General features: G+C 42.8%; 1 protein-coding gene across 1 annotated transcript in view; it reads right to left on the bottom strand.

Moving 5' to 3' along the window:
* The window catches only part of LOC308296468 (calcium-activated potassium channel subunit alpha-1a), a gene marked incomplete at both ends in the record, with an annotated part of 305715 nt that overhangs the window by 209590 nt on the left and 75716 nt on the right, over nucleotides 1-20409 (bottom strand). The window contains one exon of the mRNA XM_080739756.1: nucleotides 17102-17266. Within this exon, the coding sequence (XP_080595882.1) occupies nucleotides 17102-17266 (165 nt within the window). The remainder of the gene's footprint in view (nucleotides 1-17101; nucleotides 17267-20409) is intronic.

The following is a 20409-nucleotide window of genomic DNA, read 5'->3' as shown; positions in this document are numbered from 1 at the left end:
GAAAAAATACTAATACTGAATGTTTTCAAATACATTGATACAAAAGTATCAATACTGGAATGTAGAAGTACTGTTACAAGTGAAAGTCCTGAATTCAAAATGTACTTGAGTAAAAGTTTGAAAGTATGAAAATGTACATATGAAGTACCAAAAGTTAAAGTAGTAATAGCAGGTCTACGAGCTCTATTTTCAAGGGTTAGGGTCAGCCTAGGTTTAAAATATAGGGCTAAAGTGGTAATATATGTTTTTAATATTATAATTTATATCTGCAAAGTAACTAGTTACTGAAGTTTTCAAATAATTGTAGTGGAGTATAAGTACAATATTTGGACCCAAGATATATATTTGATATATGAGGTTTGCACCCAACAGAGAAGATATACACAGCAACAATAGCGCTGAATTATTATTATTTATTATTATAATTATTTTTATTTATTGACGGTGTACATTTGAAATACAATGGCTTGGCCCCAGTGAGCTATCCGTTTGTTCTCCAATATCCGTCTTGAAGTTTCCCTAACTCCTCCTAATAAAAAGTCTCGCACAGAGACAAGCTTGGAATGAAGTGCTTTCAGGATAATATAATACCAGTGGATACGGTAATACCCCTCCTTCTCAGTATGCATGCTTCATCACCATGCCGGCTTGTGGTGGACATTTTCATAAAGATTTAATTTTTGCCACGGACATGCAAACATTACCAGAAACAGAGCAAGCCCTAAACGTATAATACTATTGCTTTGGTCCTTAAAGTGGTTTAAGGGTCGAGTGTGCTCTATTCCTACCAGAGCTGAGGAGAGGAGGGGGGCCAGCAGCCAAACGCTCTCGCCAAAACATTATTTACTAATCTGACCCTAGCGGGCCGCAACTCGATTGGCGCTGAGTCGGCTCAAGTGGACATCGCAACACTCGGCACGGTAGGGCATTCACGAATAGTGATTTTTAGTATTCGAATTATTCGACCTCAAAGTATTCGAATAGTCGACTATTCGACAGGACTGGCCAAACTGTCAAATATTAAGTAAGCAAGAGGCGAACATTGTGAAAATAGCAGATCTACATGCTCACACAACGCCTCGCAACCGCGTTGCGAGGCGTTGTGAGCATGTAGATCTGCTATTTTCACAATACCGGTATGTATCTCTGGAGTCACATTAAATGTAATACCTACAATTCCAAGTGCTTGTCAGGGTGGGGGTCCCCAGTTCAAATATGTTTATTTTGGGTTAGGGTGGTGTAAAAAATAATATAAAAATAAGCGAATATTCGACTTCGGTGAACAACGTAGAATAGTGACTTTTATATTCGAATATTCGAATAGTTGGTGAATGCCCTACGGCACAGCGACTCGCTCGCTTTAGCTCGCTCGGCATGGCTCAAGTCCTCTTGAGACGGCGCGTCTCTGTCGCGGTCAGGGCGTGGCCCACCTTGAAGGTGGTCCTCACAGAACCGCAGGCCATTTTTTGGTTCCAGTTCCGAAACCAACTTTCAGGGATCTGAACCAATTCATCTTCAGTGGACACACTCTGAACTGGTTCAATATTAGGCTGGGGGAAAAAAACGACCAGAACCGCTTCAACCCCCGGTGGAAAAGGGGGGCCTCGAGAGCATACAAATTTGGTTCCATTTTGGAACTCTCAGAGTTATGGGGCGTCCTTTAAAATAAAAAAGTTTGAGAGTCACCGTACCGGCAGACTCTGGGTAAGGTGCCATAGTGTCATAAATCAGTGTCATACATATTCTGAAGAAAACCTGGACACTGACATTCAGTAATTGGGTCTTATGATCCACGGGGTCTTGCCACGGACAGATTTGTCCGTGTACGGACATGTTGATACAGTATGTGATACAGTATGTGATACAGTATGTGATACAGTATGTGGCACCATGCCTGCTCTCTGAATGGGAGTTTTTCGACTGTGAGAGGCAGGGGCGAAATTAGATCTTATTCTGCATGGGTTTTCAGATCAAAAGCGCCCTGTACTGCTGTCATTTCCAATATATTAGGGGTCTCTAATCTCCTAATCTATAGGAGATTAGAGACCCCTAATATATTGGAAATGACAAAATACATATTGTCGTTGTCGAGTGGAAACCTTCTATGTCCAAAACTCTTTGTCTTGCATTTATCATTTTAAAAATGATTTAAACTAGTGAAAACAGACGATCTACAAGCACACAACGCCTCGCACCGCGAGGCGATGTGTGCTTGTAGATCTACTGTTTTCACTACTTTTTTGCAACGGCCTTGTATGATGAATCAGGGCTTTACTTTGCGAAAAAAAACGTACAAATTTGAAACTTGAGATACGAGGTTTCTGCGCGACAACGGCGATATAATAGCCTATGAATTTATAATACTGTCACCAGTAGGGGGGCCCTTGGGTTTATTAAACCCATCAACCCTATACAAATTACGCTTGTGGTGAGAGGTATAACCCACAACCAATCTTTCATTTCCTCGGGTAAAACTATTACGAGGAATGTTCGACTACGACACTGACAAAAACTAAATAAAAAAGCAAAAAAAACAACAACAGCTATGATGACTAAAACTATGACTAAATATACTAGACGGAAATTTTAGGGAAGACTAGAGAAGAGACCCAGTAGAACTAAGACAAGTAATGTTATGCTTGGGAGCGCGTGGTGATGAAAATAGAGGATCTCCAGGCTCACGACGCTTGTACAGATCGTCTATTTCCTGTAGCTGATCTACAAATCAGGCAATACAACGTCATCAAGTCTAGATAATTGCGATTAACGATTTAATTGTGTTTTTGTCGTTGACAATTACATTTCTGTTTGGCTTTTAGGCTTTTAAGTTGCACATGGTAGATATGACACATAATAAATATACAAAGAAATTACTGACATATTTGATTATGTAATAATTGTGACAGCCCTAATCAAGGCCTTCCAAAACAAAACCCAGTACTCGTGAAACACTTTTCGCTGCATGGTACACGGTTGACATGAAAGGCCCAAGTCTGAATGTATTCATGCCATCAGATGAAACTATGCAGCATGATGGGCAAGCTCCTCTCTCAATCACCTACCTTTCAGCAGCCCCCGCAAACAAACAGATCAAACCCTAGGGACTACATTGAGTTAAAATGTCATTGTGTTGCCTCCAAAGCGAACAGAAATCTCATTTTACCGTGTGTGAGCCAAAATACGAGTGGCGTACTTGGCAGAACAAATTGTGTTAAATGCTGTAATTCTGAAGTGATACACCCAACAAGGTGCATGTGTACTTTCTGATGAAATATCAAACTACATTAGAACCACAGCACCCCTTCTCTCTCTCCCTCTCTCTCTCTCTCTCCCTCTCTCTCTCTCTCTCTCCCCCCCTCTCTCCCTATCTCGCTCTCCCTCACTCAGTCTGCAGTGTTTGTCCTTGTGGTCTCGCTGGAATAAACGGTCATTCATCAGTGCCAATTCAATGCCAATTGAATTGTCATCGACTGAACTGATAAATCATGGCAGATGACAAATGAATAAGCTGTACGGCCACAGCTAGCTAAACTGGATTAGCTCTGGATGGATGGGGGGGGGGGGGGGGGGGGGGGGGGGGCTGACACACGGGTCTGAGCACGTCGTCGCTGTCGGCAGAAAACTCAAAAATGTACGGGTACATTCGTGGAGAAGAGATTCGGTGTAAGACGGAAGAGAGTGGTCAAAGTACAGTTGTAGTAACTCACGTTGGGTTTTCTAAGACTAAGAGTCTAAGAGGGTATAAGTGGTCCAAGGACCACATCACCCAGTAAGTGGTCGTCACTGACGCTCACTCTGTGTCTCAGACGAGGGCTGTGGACAGTTCCGAAACCCGTAGACAGGTTTGGTCATTTTTCAAATGTTTAATTCATGCTAGAATAATGGCTTCTATTATGGCATGCCAGGAATAGAAAGCCTTCAGTTTACTTTCTATCAGCTTTGATTCCCCATCGATGTCACTGTAGGCGGGTTTCTGAACTGTCTACAGACAGAGTAGACAAAATTGTGTGATATTATAATGAATTAGTGAGGACACATGTACGTAGGCCTTGTTGAAAATGGGTGACGTATAAATAACTAAACCAAAACTCTTGTTACAAGTAAAAATCCTGCGTTCAAAATGTATATTTATTAAAGTACCAAATTATAGCGAGCAGCAGAGTGAGATGACAGAGAGACGGCGCTGCGTGGCACTGGCAGCCGTATCCGTGCGGATGATGAATGAGTTCGGCGACAACAACTAGACGCTCATTCCAAACACGCCCGTGGGGAAGTCTAATTAGCCACCACAACAACACACACGCCGTGCGCGCATGACAGCCAGGCGTACGTGCGCGTACCGGTAAATGCAGGCCAACATCTGTACACATGCACGGATGTTGGCATTCCCTTTTCTATTAGATCTGCCCCTCTGTTGAGTCTTTTAACCGCTTACACCCTGTTAGATAATTTTGGTTGTAGTTAAAGAGGTGGTGCCATGATTTCCCCCCTCTCTGATTATCAGGTATGATTATACTAGGAGGAAGATTTTTTCCAAAAAAGTATACAGAAAGAGTTAAAATTGGGTTTTTATGTGGCCACACCCCCAGTTCATTAAGTATGCATGGATGGCATGGTGGGTGGTGACCCAGCTGATATAGCCACACCCCACAGTGTTGGGTGAATGGCAATTGGGGAGGAGTTGATACTGTGACACACTTAGTATCTGTGTTTTTTAACTGACACTTTTCACCACAAGGTGGCAGCCAACAAGAGAAAACAAACAAATACTAAGAGAATAAATCATTTCTCAAAAAAAACACATCACCTCCTAGACACATGAAAAACAGAAAAAGTACAAAACTATGGCACCACCTCTTTAACACATCTGGTGCCAACCCCGAGTTTCCCGAGTTTGTATTGATACCAACGCTGTGCCAACCCCGAGTTTCCCGAGTTTGGGCCGTTTTTGAAAAAAAAAAAGTTTTGTTTTTTTTTTCAAAACATTTTTTTTGGACCTCCAGAAATGTATTAGGCATGATCGCGATCGCGAAATTGCATGTTTAACCCCCATACCAACCCATTCTTTCAAACATGGCAGCCATGTTTGTTTACATCTGAAGAAAACATAATGGCCCATAAATCATGAATGCCTGAACGGATTTCCAAGTGGATTTTTTTGTTTGAAAGCTGTGAACAGCATCTAAACACGTGGTGCATCATCTAGGCATGGGCGTGAACTTTTTACACAATTGCACAATTACATGGAAGTCTATGGTAACCATGGCAACGCGAGACATTGAAGAGAAAAAATCATTGCAACATAAGTGTTAATATCATATTGTTTGAATTCAATAAGTGCCATGAATGTCACTGCTAGTGGAGAAATACAGAGAGATATCCTATGTGTCTCTGTCTTGTTGTTATGATCTTGGAACCAATTAAAGAGTTCCGCGGTTATACTGTAATTCATATATACTATTGTTCTCCACCATTTTGTCAGAGAGAGAAAGCTGCAACCATGGAATTGCATGCTGACTGTTTTTTGTCCTCTTGTCTGCTCTCAAATACAACAATTTAAGAATATAGTCCTCTGTGTCTTATTTAGCTGTGAAATAATTCTTCTGGTTATGGATTTATTGATCCATATTTATTTTATTTAACTCACACCCCATATGGTTGAGCGGAGGGCCTCAGGGCTATATGCTGGTTTCTTTTCTGTTTTCTGTTATAGCGGGGAAAGCTTTTGCGGGAAATGGCCGATCGTGCCGCGCTGCTTGTGAGATTATAGATCGGCAATTCTTTGGTGCGTGACATCTTCATACAACACCTTTGGTCCTCACAAGTAGAGTCACACACACACACACACACACACACACACACACACACACACACACACACACACACACACACACACATCGCCACATGGTGAGAGAGACAGCTGTTCACCGTGTGCAGGCATGCAGGCTCTGGTGGAAAAACCTCTCATCTCCCAATTCCATCGTTTCAAAGTCTTTCTTCTTAAATTAATGCCTTAATTTGTCATACGAGAGTGTAATGCAAATGTTTGTAGATCTGCAATTATTTTGGATATTTTATAAAATACAAAAATATATACATTATATATATTTTGTATTGTTTTTAGTGTTGTGACCAATTCGACGGTCGGACGATTGATCCAATGCAAAGCCAACACATTCCCTGCCATTTAACAATATCTTCGTACTCTCATATGCCCCTGTCTCCATAGACTTCCATGTAATTCATAGTGCACGGATCATGCACACCCATGCCTAGATAATGCACCACGTGTGTCCACATTGCTCACAGCTTTCAAACAAAAAAATCAGAATGGAAATCCGTTCAGGCATTCATGAGATAGCAGCCATTATGTTTTCCTAAAATGTAAACAAAGATGGCTGCCATGTTTGAAAGATTTTTTTTGATTTTTTTTTTCTTTCTCTGGATTATCGGGCCTGGCACACAATGAGTTAACAAGAGAATAAATGATAACTACGTTGGATGCATTGGGAACGCAGGTTCTTTGTTTGGTCCTCTTCCTGAAAAGTAAGGGCTTTAATTGGAGATGTGAGGTTTCTAGCCGACAGCACCGCTGGGGAGAGGGAGGAGGATGAGGCGGATGAGGGAGCGCGTTCACACTCATTTTCTCCACGGCAGGACGGCTGAGTGGAGCGATCCAACAGTGTCCTCCTCCTCACAACAACCTTCACAAGGCTGACCTTATGGGAAGGACTGACAGACAGACATAGGTATGTCCAGAGCAGTGGTTCTCAACCTGTGGGTCGGGAACCCCTAGAGGGGTCCCCAAATTAATGTTGGTGGTCCCCAAGATGTTTTAGCTAAATGTTAACATTGCTTTCCCACTCAACATTAAACAGACCAACATACAGTATAAGTCTATACAGGGTATCTGCACATTTCTAAGATGGCAATTTAAGGGCTTTAATAAAGACCTTTTTAGTACCTCTGGTCAAACATTGGTCAAATTTTCAGGCAGAAATTGTGAAAGTAGCCGATCTACATGCTTGTGAGCATGTAGATCGGCTATTTTCACAACGGAATAGATAAGAGTCAAACTAAATGTAATGCCAACTCCTACAATTCCAAGTGCTTGTGCAGGGTGGGGGGTCCCCGGTTAAAATATGATTATTTTGGGGGTCGCGGCCTGAAAAGGTTGAGAAACACTGGTCTAGGGGACTGAGGGACGGATGCCCAGAGGGATGCCCAAAGGACTGAGGGAACAGGCCAGCAGAGCAGATGGTCTCTGGGTTCCCACCCAAGGTCCCATTAAGAAAGAGGCAGGCCTGACCTATTTCTGTACGACCGTCATGCCGCGCATAAATCCACCAGCCCATGGAGGAGGAGGAGTGGGTGGTGTTATAATCCTTAACCATTTATTTTCGCTCATTATGGGATGCTCATATTGAACGTGTTGCTTCCGTATGGCATTACTTAAAGGGATAGCCCCAAAATGACTTTTTCGACCTATCGATTGCTCGGGGTCAGCCCATCGAGTCGCATTCCTTAGCCAATAATTTGAGGACACTGTATCAAATGAGTGTCTTAGGAATGCTTCAAAAACACAAAAAAACTAAAATAATCTATGAATTCAAGTCTCCATGGGGTGAGTAATCGATAGGAAAAAAAAGAACTATCCCTAAACCTAAACCCTTAGCTCTTTTTATTATGGAACATTAGTGAGGACCTGTTATATGAAGATAGGTTGAAAAGTGGCAAAGTCGTCCTCTAAGTATGAAATGTGAGTACTTATTTCCACCCCGACTGTGGGTGCTGGGCTACAGAGGATTACGTTCAGAAGGGTGGAGCACACCGCACACCGCAGACGGTAAATGATACTTCTTCATTACACAAACTGACAACGTTTCGATCCGCTGGGGCTCTTATCTTAAGGTCATATCAGTGTCAATCAGAAATGCTGCAGTAAGCCCACACCCTAGGTGGGGTTGGCGAAAGGGCCTTTCTGTGTGGAGTTTGCATGTTCTCCCCGTGTCTCCTAGGGTAGATACCCTCACAAAAACATGCCGTAATCCTGGTCTCTATAATGCCTCCCCCTGGCCAGCCGGGGCGCCTGATGGAGGGGAAAGGAACTGGTTGGAATAACGTGTTCCTTCCACACGCTACGTCCAAACCAGGGAATTTCCCCCATCAGGTGAAAAGAAGCAACTTGGACTCATGCATAGAAGGAAGCATGAGGTCAGTCCGTTCTCTCCCCAGGCGCGGCAGAGGGAGAGCAGAGCCCAGGATTACAGCTTAGGCAATTGGCACAGGGTGAAAAAATGGGTTACAAAATTGTGGGATATAAATTAAAGAAAAAAAAAGAAATGCTGCAGTAAGGTTAGTATTTACTATAATTGTGAGGACCAAAACAATAGTAGTAGTACAATGTGAGAAATGGACATTTTGAGGAGAAAAGACGTTTGGGGAGAAAAAGATTCAGGTTGGGGTTCAAGTTTAGGTTAGGCATTTAGGGGTTAAAACTCTTCCACTTAGAGGTCTGCAATGAACGTGTGTGTTCGTGTGTGTGGTTTCTGCGCTGATGTCCATCAAAACGTCAGTAACCATAGCAACTGCTGCGTTAGCTCAGTCACACACACACGCACACGCACACGCACACGCACACGCACACACACACACACACACACACACACACCTTTGCATTACTATAATTTGGGGGACATTATTAGAACTACTGCACCATCACCTGCCAGCTATACATTGTCTTTATACGATAACTGACTAAGTGTAGTTACATGCTGTTTACGCTGAGCTTATAATGCATTATGATCAGCATTTAAATACTTTATATTAGCAAGTTGTTAAGCATGCTCATGAACATTTATAACCAGTGTTATGGAACCTCATAAGTGCATCATAATGCAGTATAAATGTGATTATAATGCATTATATAGGCCCAAACTTTACGTAAAGTAAAACAGAAAATTTGCATTTCTCTTGTGAGCACCGGGAAAACACGTTTATTTCTCAAATTCTACTATAATTGGAGAGACACACTGGGCCCTAACAGGTATAGTAAATCTCACACACACGTGTGCAAACACACACACGCGCACGCACACACACACACACACACACACACACACACACACACACACACACACACACACACACACACACACACACACACACACACACACACACACACACACACACACACACACACACACACACACACACACACACACACACACACACACACACACACGTAGGTATTAAGCCTTTCTGTGTCGTATGTGTTGGATGCTATAGAAGCAGAGAGGCAGGGGGGCAGATTGAGACAAATAGCCTTGAGGAGGCGGGCAGGCAGAACCCGGCGTTCCCTGTTGACTTCCCTGCCTGGATGGCTTGGCTGCTCCTGTAAGGATCAAGTGTACCCCTGGGCCGATTGAATTACCACACCAACCTGCAGCCACCAGCAGCAGCACCGCCGCTACGCTACGCTACACTACGGTATACTGGCTCACTGCATGCCCAGCAGTGGCGGCAAGAAACTAAGCACATTAACTCAAGTACTGTACTTAGGTACAATTTTGAGGTATTTGTACTTTACTTGAGTATTTCCAATTTCCAATACTTTTATTTCTACTCCACTAAATCTCGGATCCGATCTCCAAGCACACAATCTCAAGCACACAATCTCAGCACACAAAGTACTTTTGTACTTTTTTTCAAAAAGTACTTTTGTACTTTTTTTTTTTTAAGTCGTGATTTGACGCATTGTGTGCTTGGAGATTGGCTATTTTCAAAGGATTTTTATACATGGTATACATTTGACAACTTGTGAAATGGAACATTGTGCATTAGTACTTTCTACTTTTGGTACTTTAAGTACATTTTGATACCAATACTTTTGTACTTTTTTTTTTTTTTTTTTTTTTAATTCTACTTGTAAAAGAGTATTTCTACACTTGCAGTATTGTTACTTTTACTTACACCACTGGCTCACTTTTGACAGGCCATGATGGGGTCGTAATGGCTGATTACACTTGGTTGCATGCTGAGACGCATTGTGAGCGTACAAGCGTAATACCTGAGCGCAACCAAACATTAAACTACTTGTCTTTTAGTTCTACTGGATCTCTTCTCCACTAGTCCCTCGCAAACATTTATAAATAGTCTTGTTTTTATTGTCAATATATTTAGTCTTAGTTTTAGTCATCATAGCATTGTTTTTATTTAGTTTTGGTCAGTGAAAATGATGAACATTTTCTGTCATAGTTTTAGTCGACAAAATCAACACTACATCACCGTCCGAAACGAAGGCCAATGGGCCGGCACGGCCGGGGTTCGTGTGGGGAGGAGGAATTGATTGAAGCTTGTAGATCGGCTATTTTCAAAAGCCATTATGGCTGGCGGGCATTGCTCACGCTGGGAAATAACAGTCAACAACAAGCAGCAGGTGCACACACACATACACTGCATGCCCTTGTGTGTGTGTTTGTGTGTAGTGTGCGTGCGTGCGTGGGTGTATAGATTTGCGCGTCTCGCCTGGCGAGAGACTTTAAGACAAAGCAGGGTTCCGATAATACATTGTTTCCTCGTGGTGGTCATCTATCAAAGACATCTGTCCGCGCACAAACACACCCACACACACAAACACAAACACACACCCACAGGTTTCTATTAGTAGGCTATACTTGTGAGGACACATATTTGGACAGCAATTTCATGAATGACACTTTTTGTACACCTCGTCATTTTCAACCGTAGGCCCAAAGAGGAAAAACAGTTGAGCTACAAGCTCACGTGTCGCAGCGTGACGCTTTGTGAGCTTGAAGATCGGCTATTTTCACAATTTTTTCCTCTTTCTTATGTCATACTTGACAATTTGGTCAATTTAGCATTAAAACATTTAGGGTTAGGGTAAGTCCTTAAATTGAAGATCAGCGATCTATTCCTAGTTTTCCTTCAAAGAAATATTTTTTCAACTATAAAAACACATTTTTTTTCGTGTGAGGACCATGTCTAATTCTACTATACTTGTGGGATCCGTTCGTATAGACACACACACACACACACACACACACACACACACACACACACACACACACACACACAGAGCCATATATCCAATTTCGATTAGGGACACTGTCACCTTGTGGGCCTTATAAAAGCCAGGCTGAAATGATTGATACGGAAGCGTGGGCCCGTGGGTCTGTGTTTGCTCCTCTCTCCGAGGGCTCGCTACAGCTTTTTGTGTTGGTCATCACCCTTACAATATAGTCCAATCAAATATTTATCACCCGCAGTCACACATGACCCGGCTCCCTCAGCTGAGCTTTTAGCCGACACCGAGCTCCAGGGGTGAAAGGGAGAAGCATTATTAGAGGATACGTTTCGTGGCCGTCTGGCAGAAACCTCCTATCTTTTTGTGTGTTTCTTTCTTGTAAATTAAGCCATTCAGAACGGGTACATATATTGTGTATCATTATTTTATGCTTTAACTATTGAAAAATAGCTGATATACAAGCTCGTAGATCTGCTATTTTTGAAAAATCGTGAAAATTTGAATGTTGACCCGATTCAACAAGTGTCTTTTGAATCCTTCTAAGATCCTTTTGAAAAAGCTATGTTTCTATGTCAGCAATCTGGCCAGCCATCGTCAAAGAAAAGGTCCTTTTCACTTAACTGGAGCTCATTAGTCTGTTCTTGAGAGACTACTATGTCAGTGGTTCTCAAACCTTTTCATTTGAAGGACCCCCAAAATGATATTTATTTGGCCACGGACACCCATATCAAAATATTTAGTTCCAGGGACCACCCAGAATTAAAATTTGAGTTACAAATGTTCGCTTTGAAAATACATATATTCAAAGATTTGCACACATTTTCACGACTTTTTCCAAAAATAGCAGATCTACAAGCTCGCAGCGCGGCACTCGGTGCCGCGCTGTGAGCTTGTATATCTGCTATTTTTCACTGGTTAAAGCATTCAATAATTCTAGGCCTAAATGGGTTAACAGCCCTACTTGATCATACTACAGCGGGACACAAAAGCATCAAAAGGTAGCAGATCTGCAAGCTCCAAATGCGGAACAAACGTTCAGATCTGCTACTTTTGATGCTTTGGAATTTGAATCCTGAAAAGTAACCGTTTTGGACATATGAGGTTTCTGTCTCACACGACAGAGACGATTTACTTTATTAAAGAGAACGCTAATACAATGCCGGGCACACGGGGGAAATCTGCTGAACCGCTTCGGTCGATGTTTTAACATCGACAATGTTTAACACTGTTTAACGTACAGTGCTTGCCCCGGAGGCCAAGACCTCCGGGTTTCTGATTATCAAAGAGAACACTAAGACAATGCCGGGCACACAGGGGAAATCTGCTGAACCGTTTCGCAGATGTTTTAACAGTGTTTAACGTACAGCAGTGTTGTAAAAATTACTCACATTTTATACTTAAGTAAAAGTATCAATACAGCAATGTAGAACTACTCCGTTACAAGTAAAAGTCCAGAATTAAAAATGTGCTTGAGTAAAAGTATGAAAGAAAGTATTGGCATCAAAATGTATACTTAAAGTACCAAAAGTACAAAAAATGTTTGAAAATAGCAGATCTACAAGCTCAAAACGCGTCTCATCGCGACGCGTTGTGAGCTTGTAGATCGGCTATTTTCAAATAGCCAAGTTATAAAATAGGGCTAACGTGGTTTATGTATGTGTTATAATATTATAATTTATACCTGCAAAGTAACTAGTGAGTTTTCAACTAATTGTAGTGGAGTAAAAGTACAATATTTGGATCTGAGATGTAGTGGAGCAGAAGTAAAAGTAGTGGATATTGGAAATACTCAAGTACAAATAGCTCAAGAGTGTACTTAAGTACAGTACTTAGTTACTGCCATTTTGGACATAGTGAGGTTTCTGTCTCACACGACAGAGACGATTTACTTTATTAAAGAGAAGGCTAACACAATGCCGGGCACACAGGAGAAATCTGCTGAACCCTTTCGGTCGATGTTTTAACATGGACAATGTTTAACACTGTTTAACGTAGAGCGCTGCGACTGCGGCACCAAGGGCAAGACCTCCGGGTTTCTGAACAGCTTCCATCTGCTGGCCAGCGTCAGGACTGCTGAGCAAGGCCTGATCACCTCCTGTCACCAGGCTGGCCTGTTGTCAACTGGAACTGTTTTTACTTGAAGAACGGACTGTCGTTGTCCTCGCTTTGTGTGCAGACTTTACTTTCCCTGTGGACATGCCATATGTAGATCATATTTATAGTAGTTTTTTTTTTGTCTTAATGATGCCTGCCGCAATGTGGATTTACCAAAACAAATGTTACCACTTTGAGAACCACTGCTTTAGGGAAAACAAAATAAATGATTAAAAAAAGAATGTGTTAATTTTGACAAATTTAGATTTAGTTTAGTCATAGTCTTTTGGAAAATATATATATATATATAGTTTTAGTCAGATTTTAGTCATCTGAAAGGTTTTAGTTTTACTCTAATTTACTATAGATTAGTCATAAAATGAGTCATCTTAGTTCTAGTGGATCTCTTCTCCACTAGTCCCTCCCTAAGATTTTGTTGAGTTTTTATTTGTTATGGAAATTGTCAGTACTGTATATTTAGTCTTCGTTTTAGTCATCATATAGCTTTTATTTAGTTTGTCAGTGAAAAAAAGGTAGCCGACAAACATTTTTCGCTACAGATCTAGTCGACGGAATTAACACAGATTAAAAGCTGTCCTTCTCAAACCTCCTCATGTCAAGTGAGAGCGCATCATGTGGCGAGGTGTGTCTGTGCCAGTGGAATAGAAGCAGGGCTAGGAGGGGGGTGATGAAAGAGAAGCTCATTTAGTAAACTGACGGCTTTCCTTCAAGGAAACAACAAGCTCATCTCATCATCTCCTTCACCACGGCCGCGGGGCCGCCGCTCGCCTCCTCGCCCCGCTCAGCCGGCCTGTCACATTCCAACAGCCACTAACAATGACAATGCATTAGTTTGGGATCGTTCTCTTGCTCATCCTATACCGCTCTGTGTATGTGTGTGTGTCTGTTTACATCCTGTTCCCCCAGAACGCGACCAGAGATAGGTGAAATGTCTGGGAGAAACAGAAGCACTGTTATTATTATCCCCTTGCAAATGAAAGGGCTGCTCGACAAAACAAATGAGACACGGGCGTTTCGACGGCTAGGAAAAAGAGATTGAGATAATTTGTAGCTGAGCGGTTCAGCGTAGCAGGAACTCCGGTGGGCTTCATGTAGGAAAGCACACAACAAATCGAACGAGACGTAGAGTCGAAACATAACGGGTGGCCTACCTGAATTGAGGAAAATTATGGCTACAAGCTCAAGCTCACGACGCCTTGCAGTGCAAAGCGGTGTGAGCTTGTAGAACGGCTATTTACACAATGTTTGCCTCTTTCTTATGTCATATTTGACAATTGGTTAATTTAGCATTAAAAAGGTCTTAAAATGTGCAGGTAACCCTGTATACACTTGCTGTACCTGCACTGGCTGCACATTAACAGTTCTGCTCACCGGCATTTAAAGTGTTAAAATCATGGTGCCGTTGACGACGCTCACCGTCAATCTTACTGTAAATACAGTAAATATATTATGACTTACTATACGGCTCCGTGGTCCACTGTGCATCGGTAAATCCCGCGACTTGTTTACAACGCACGTTGGGCGTGCACGCGAAGTGAACGTCCTCCATAGTAATCCATTGAGAGACCCATAAAGAGACTTCATTTACTCAAAAAGAGACATTTTGATCCAAAGGGTGGCCTGTTTACAGTACAAACTACACTCAGCAGGGAAAAGCCATGTTTCTTTTCTGGGTCCACACTGTCATGTGACTACAGTAGATGACGTAAACGTTGCCGTCGAGTGATAATCCAAAAAAACAAAAACAACCCCGGCCCTTCAAAATAATAGCGGCAGCCTACGGAGGAAGCGGCGCGGCACCAAGGCACCAAGCATCCCTTCAAAATAAGAGGCAGTAGAAGTGTTAAGCTAATTATCTGGGGACCCCATCTCCAACGCCCAGGTTTGGGAACCACTGGTCTATGGTATATCCAAGCTGAAGGCTTAGGCAGTGATGAAAATATATATATATATGTATTTTCAATATAATGCAGTATACACAACTGCAAATCCTATCCTTCCCAGATCTGGACATCTAGTTTTGCTCTGAAGGCCATTCAATGACTGTGGGGCAAATACAGAAGCTAGTGCTCATTTTTATAGCAATATTTGTTTTTTTTATGTTACCTTATTTATTAATGTGTCAACCATCTCTGCAAGAGGGTGACACATTTTTTAATCAATAATTTTTTTTTTATTTGCAGCTTTTATGGAGTTGCATTTATAGTTTATTTATGGAGGTACAGTGTGTTGGGCAATCACGGTGACCAATCAGTTATTCACTTTGGTTAAGGTCCCTCCAGAAGCAAAGATTGTTTCTAAGGAATAATGAATGTCATAAATTGTCGCGCTGGGGTGTAACCGCTGGGTTACACCCCAGCGGTTACCCAAAGACTAGCCTCGGAAACCCAGGCTTTTAGGTTCTGGGGGCTTGGTCAGGACAAATATTTAAGTCGTGGACACATTTTTATGGGGGAGCGAGTACATTTAATTGCGACCGTCAGGTCGCACTTACTATCAAAACCTCCACCGGCTGTCCGTCCGTCCGTCCGTCCGTCCGTCCGTCCGTCCGTCCGTCCGTCCGTCAGTCACACGTCAACCTTTTGCCCTTTTCAATTCTCACATGGCCCTCTTCTAGCGCCACCATGAGGCCGATTCTTGCAAAACACATTTTTGGGCACTGCTCCTAAGATTTTTGCCCTAAAATCACGCAAATCGGTACACAGTATGTCTACACTCATCTCATCAAATGGATCTGTCCCATATAACGCCACCATCATGCCGATTTTTTCAAACACATTTCTGGACACTGCTCCTACACATTTTGGTCTAAAATCACGCTGCGACCTGACGGTCGCTTATCTCCCGATTAGGGAGTCTTACTGGTAATTTCTTAATCCATTAAGTCCTAAGGCCGATTCTACAGATGCCTTGAAAGATATTGAAAGTGTAATTAAGTGAGCTTGTATACAATCTGGGGACCTCTGTATCTGCTATTTTTGTACAGCCATCTAGTTTTTTTTTTACTTCAAGGTTGTGTTTTAAGTGTTGGCACCTCTGGTCGAACCCAGTGGATCTCAAACTTTTTTCACATCAACATTATTCAAATCTTTTAAAACATTTGAGATATTTTTCCAATATCATTTTCAAAAATAGCAGCTGTGCGCTTGTCGATAAGCCATTTTTGAATAGCCAACATATAAACAGATACAGTGGTTAAAGGTGTAGGCCAAGGGATTTTCTTTGGTTAAAATAAGTGCTAAAGAGCTATATATATTCTGATAGTACTCAGGAGTCTCTCAAGCTCTTTACTAAACAGGCATTTTCAGTTTTAACAGTGCTGTTCATTTTTAATTGGGGAGTGTCATCGATAACGATGGGTGCATCTGGGAGCCGCAGCCAATGGGCAGAATGACTGGCAAATGAAGGTTCAAGACAGCGTGCAGCAGCATCTTTCCCCCGGATGCTTTAACTGAAAAGCCACATTAACTGCATATGTTCACAAATATCTCTCTCTCTCTCTCTCTCTCTCTCTCTCTCCCTCTCTCTCTCTCTCTCTCCCTCTCTCTCTCGTAAATAATCGCTCTCTTGTAAATAATGTCTTTCTCTCTCACACACACACACACACACACGCACACACCCACACCTCCACGTCACATCAGCTGGCTGAGCCTCAGCAGAGTGAATTACTGAATGAGTGCAATGCAGTAGAGAGAGAGAGAGAGAGAGAGGGAGAGAGAGAGAGACAGAGACAGAGAGAGAGAGAGAGCGAGAGAGAGAGACATATGGCTTTCATGCCAACTAATCCTACATGGAGCCTTGAAATCATGGGAGATCTTTTTTGCTTTTGTCGCATTCCTAAGCCAATAATTTTATGACCAGTAGAGTCACAAAATAGAGTCATACTCTGGTAGACTCAAAGAGCCTCCGTTGGGTTCGACAAATGGAAACAACACTCACCAGAACTCTGCCGGTGAGCGTCTGAGCAGAGATCATGACCCCGGCCCAGTCTTTGACAGAGGTCATCCAGCCCACCTCGCTGATGGGGACCTCTGTGGTCTCCCCGTCCTTAATCGTCCCATCAGCCTGCACGATGGGGACGGGCTGGCTCATCTTCTGAGCCTCCTGCAGGAGAGAAGGAGAGAGAGAGGAAAGAAAACACCGTCAGGGAACCGAGCATAAACAAATACTCTAAAATGTTTTTCTCGAACTGGTAGATTCATCTAGTTTCCAGGCTAGATATGTAAGGATCCATTTAAAACATTTTTAAATATATTTTCACGAACAGATATGCCAGCCTCCATTACAGACCGTCCAGGAGTTTTAGTTCCAGAATCTATATAGCATTCGGAGATTGTGGAATAGTTGTCTGGCTACGTGAGACCACTGATATCCAGTCTACAACCTCTGATATCCTGTCTACAGCCTCTGGCATCCTGTCTACAGCCTCTGACATCCTGTCTACAGCCTCTGATATCCTACCACAGAAATGACCGTCACGCCACGATGGCAACAACCATCCATCTGGCCCTAGAGCATGTTGAACCTGTCTGTGTGCACATGAGAGAGAGACAGAGCGTGTCAAAACTGTCTATGTGCACATGAGAGTTAGTCCATGTTCAGACGACAATGCTCTAGAGAAAACGGCGAGGTCCCGGGACATCGCTGTTGCGTTTTGCTTTTCATCCAGCGCTCATATTACGCACAAATAGACGATTCCACTTGTTGTTTACCATTCACCATGGTAACATGGCTGCAGTAGACTGTATGCAAGCCATGACATCACGTGTTGTCATTTCTTGCATTTCCCACTGTTCACACCGTGACGTGAGGGGAGACCGGTCGTTGTCAGCTTTTCCACACAAAAATCGGATCTTAACGTTGTTCCGTTTTCAACCCACGAAAATGCCATTGTCGTCAGTACGGAAGGTATATCTGACATTTCTTTTTGCGGAATTCTCATGGGAGCGGCGTTGTGTGAACAGGGCCTGAGAGACAGAGAGCTAGAGAATGTGCAGGAGAGAGAGAGAGTGTTTGTGCAGTCACTCGGCTGCCATTTGCAAATTTACGGGGCCGTGGCCTCATTGGGCCTCAGGCTAGAAAGTGGTTTAGCACTGATGTTCCCGTTGTCATGCAGGCTCTCAAGAGTTAAATTATTGCTAAACATCTGCATTACCTAATTTACAAGAAGTCCACACAATTAGAGCATGAGATGAATTGTTATTTTTTATAAATGTTGGTCTGTCATCTCTCCTATGGCACCACATCAATACAGCATGGAATTGTGGACAGAATCCAACTGCAACAAAATATTCAACGTTTTGGGTTTGAGGCGCTAAATCACATCAAATGGTGAATAAATAATGGACCTTGATATGAAAAAGGTTGAAAACCACTGCTAAAGGGGATCCAAAAGGGCCCTTAACTCTGAGAGTGTACAAATGGACACTTACGGATCTGAATGCCTGAAACAAATGGACCCAGTCCATTAGAAACAGGTCCATTCAGAGTTATGGTGGTCCTTGAAAGTAAAAAGGTTTGAGAGTCCACATACCAGCTCTGAGAGTGTCATACAAAATAAAAACAAATGTGATGGAACCCGATTCCGGTTCTTCCATGTTGGATTGGGTTCTGCTTCCCAGCCCTATGCATGCCGGGGCATGCATTCAGCTGTCCGTCTCCTGTCTGATGGGGCAGGATGGCAGCCATTCATTGACATGCCTCTGCTTTGCATCACTGGCCAACGCTGCTGTATGGGCAGCTGTTTGCTCAAGCACTCACTCCTGATCAGAGACAAGTACACACTATAGGGCTGGGCAATTTACAGAAAAAACCCCCCAGATATTTCAAACCAATAACAGACTTTGTGTTGCTCATGTACGTCCATTGAAAGATACGGTATCAACAACTCAACATAATAATAGTGATTTGATATCGCCCAGCCCTGTAGCACCCACACCAACCTTCTGGGGAGTGCGAAACTTTGGCTTAAAATGAAAACTTTTCTTGAATAAAAGTTTGGTCCATAAAAGCCCTTGAATCAAGAGAACTGTGCCATTGGATATGTCATTGCTGAGTGTGCTCACACACACACACACACACACACACACACACACACACACACACACACGTGCGTGCACACACACACACACACACACACGTGCATGCACAGACTGCACACACACCCCCAACATAGAGTAAAGGTTAGTGTGAGCCACAACTGGCCTCGTAAAAAGCCAGTGGGGTACAGGGCAGGCCCAGGCAGCAAGTGGCACAGCAGGGAATTCAGGGAACTCCAATAACTTTGGACTCTCTCGATGGAAGCCAGTACTCCCTACCGAGGAGGAGGCCGGGCTGGCAGGCTCACATTACCCACACAGTACACACACACAGTACACACACAGTACACACACACACACACACTCTCTCTCTCTCTCTATATATATATAGGCCTATATCTTCGCTGTCGGGCAGAAACCTTGTATCTCCAAGTTAAAATGTGTACATTTTTTCGCAAAGTAAAGCCCTGCTTCATCACACAAGGCCGTCGCACAAAAGTAGTGAAAACAGCTGATCTACAAGCACACAACGCCTCGCACCGCGAGGCGTTGTGTGCTTGCAGATCGGCTGTTTTCACTAGTTTAAACCATTTTAAAAATGATAAATACAACACGAACGGTTTTGGACATACAAGGTTTTCACCCGACAACGACGATGTACTGTATACAGGCCTATACCGTCTCTGTCGGGTGGAAGCCTCCAACTTTTCAGGATTCAAATTCTAAAACCATCAAAAGTAGCAGATCCGCAAGCTCAAAAACGAGTTCGCGAAACGACGCTTATGTGCGACGCTGTCGTATGATCAAGTAGGGCGTTCAATTGCACAAAAAAAAAAAATAATAAAGTTAAAATATGGAGATAAGAGGTTTCTGCCCGACAGCGACGATGTTTTACTATGGTCTTCCTCGCGGCCGCCTCACACATCTGACAGGCTCCCATCACGGTAGATCACTTACTTAGCCAGCTACGTGACACTGAATTCCTAGGACAGGTTATCCTGTTGTATGACACAGTGTCGCACTAAAGTGAGAGGTTAGGTTCCTATGGTTAGAATGTAAAAAGACAACAACAAGAACAAACAAAACAGGATTTGGCATCATAACCGGGCAACACATAATCTTAATGTTTGTGACATTTTGAATATACAAATTTTGTTTTAATACAGATATACAGTATAGGCCTACATATCATTGAGAGTCCTTGACTTT

This window comes from Nannobrachium achirus, assembly GCF_963921795.1.
Source record: "Nannobrachium achirus genome assembly, chromosome: 13".
Taxonomy (NCBI): domain Eukaryota; kingdom Metazoa; phylum Chordata; class Actinopteri; order Myctophiformes; family Myctophidae; genus Nannobrachium; species Nannobrachium achirus.
The sequence above is the reverse complement of the archived record's forward strand: the minus strand, read 5'-3'. Positions and strand labels throughout refer to the sequence as shown.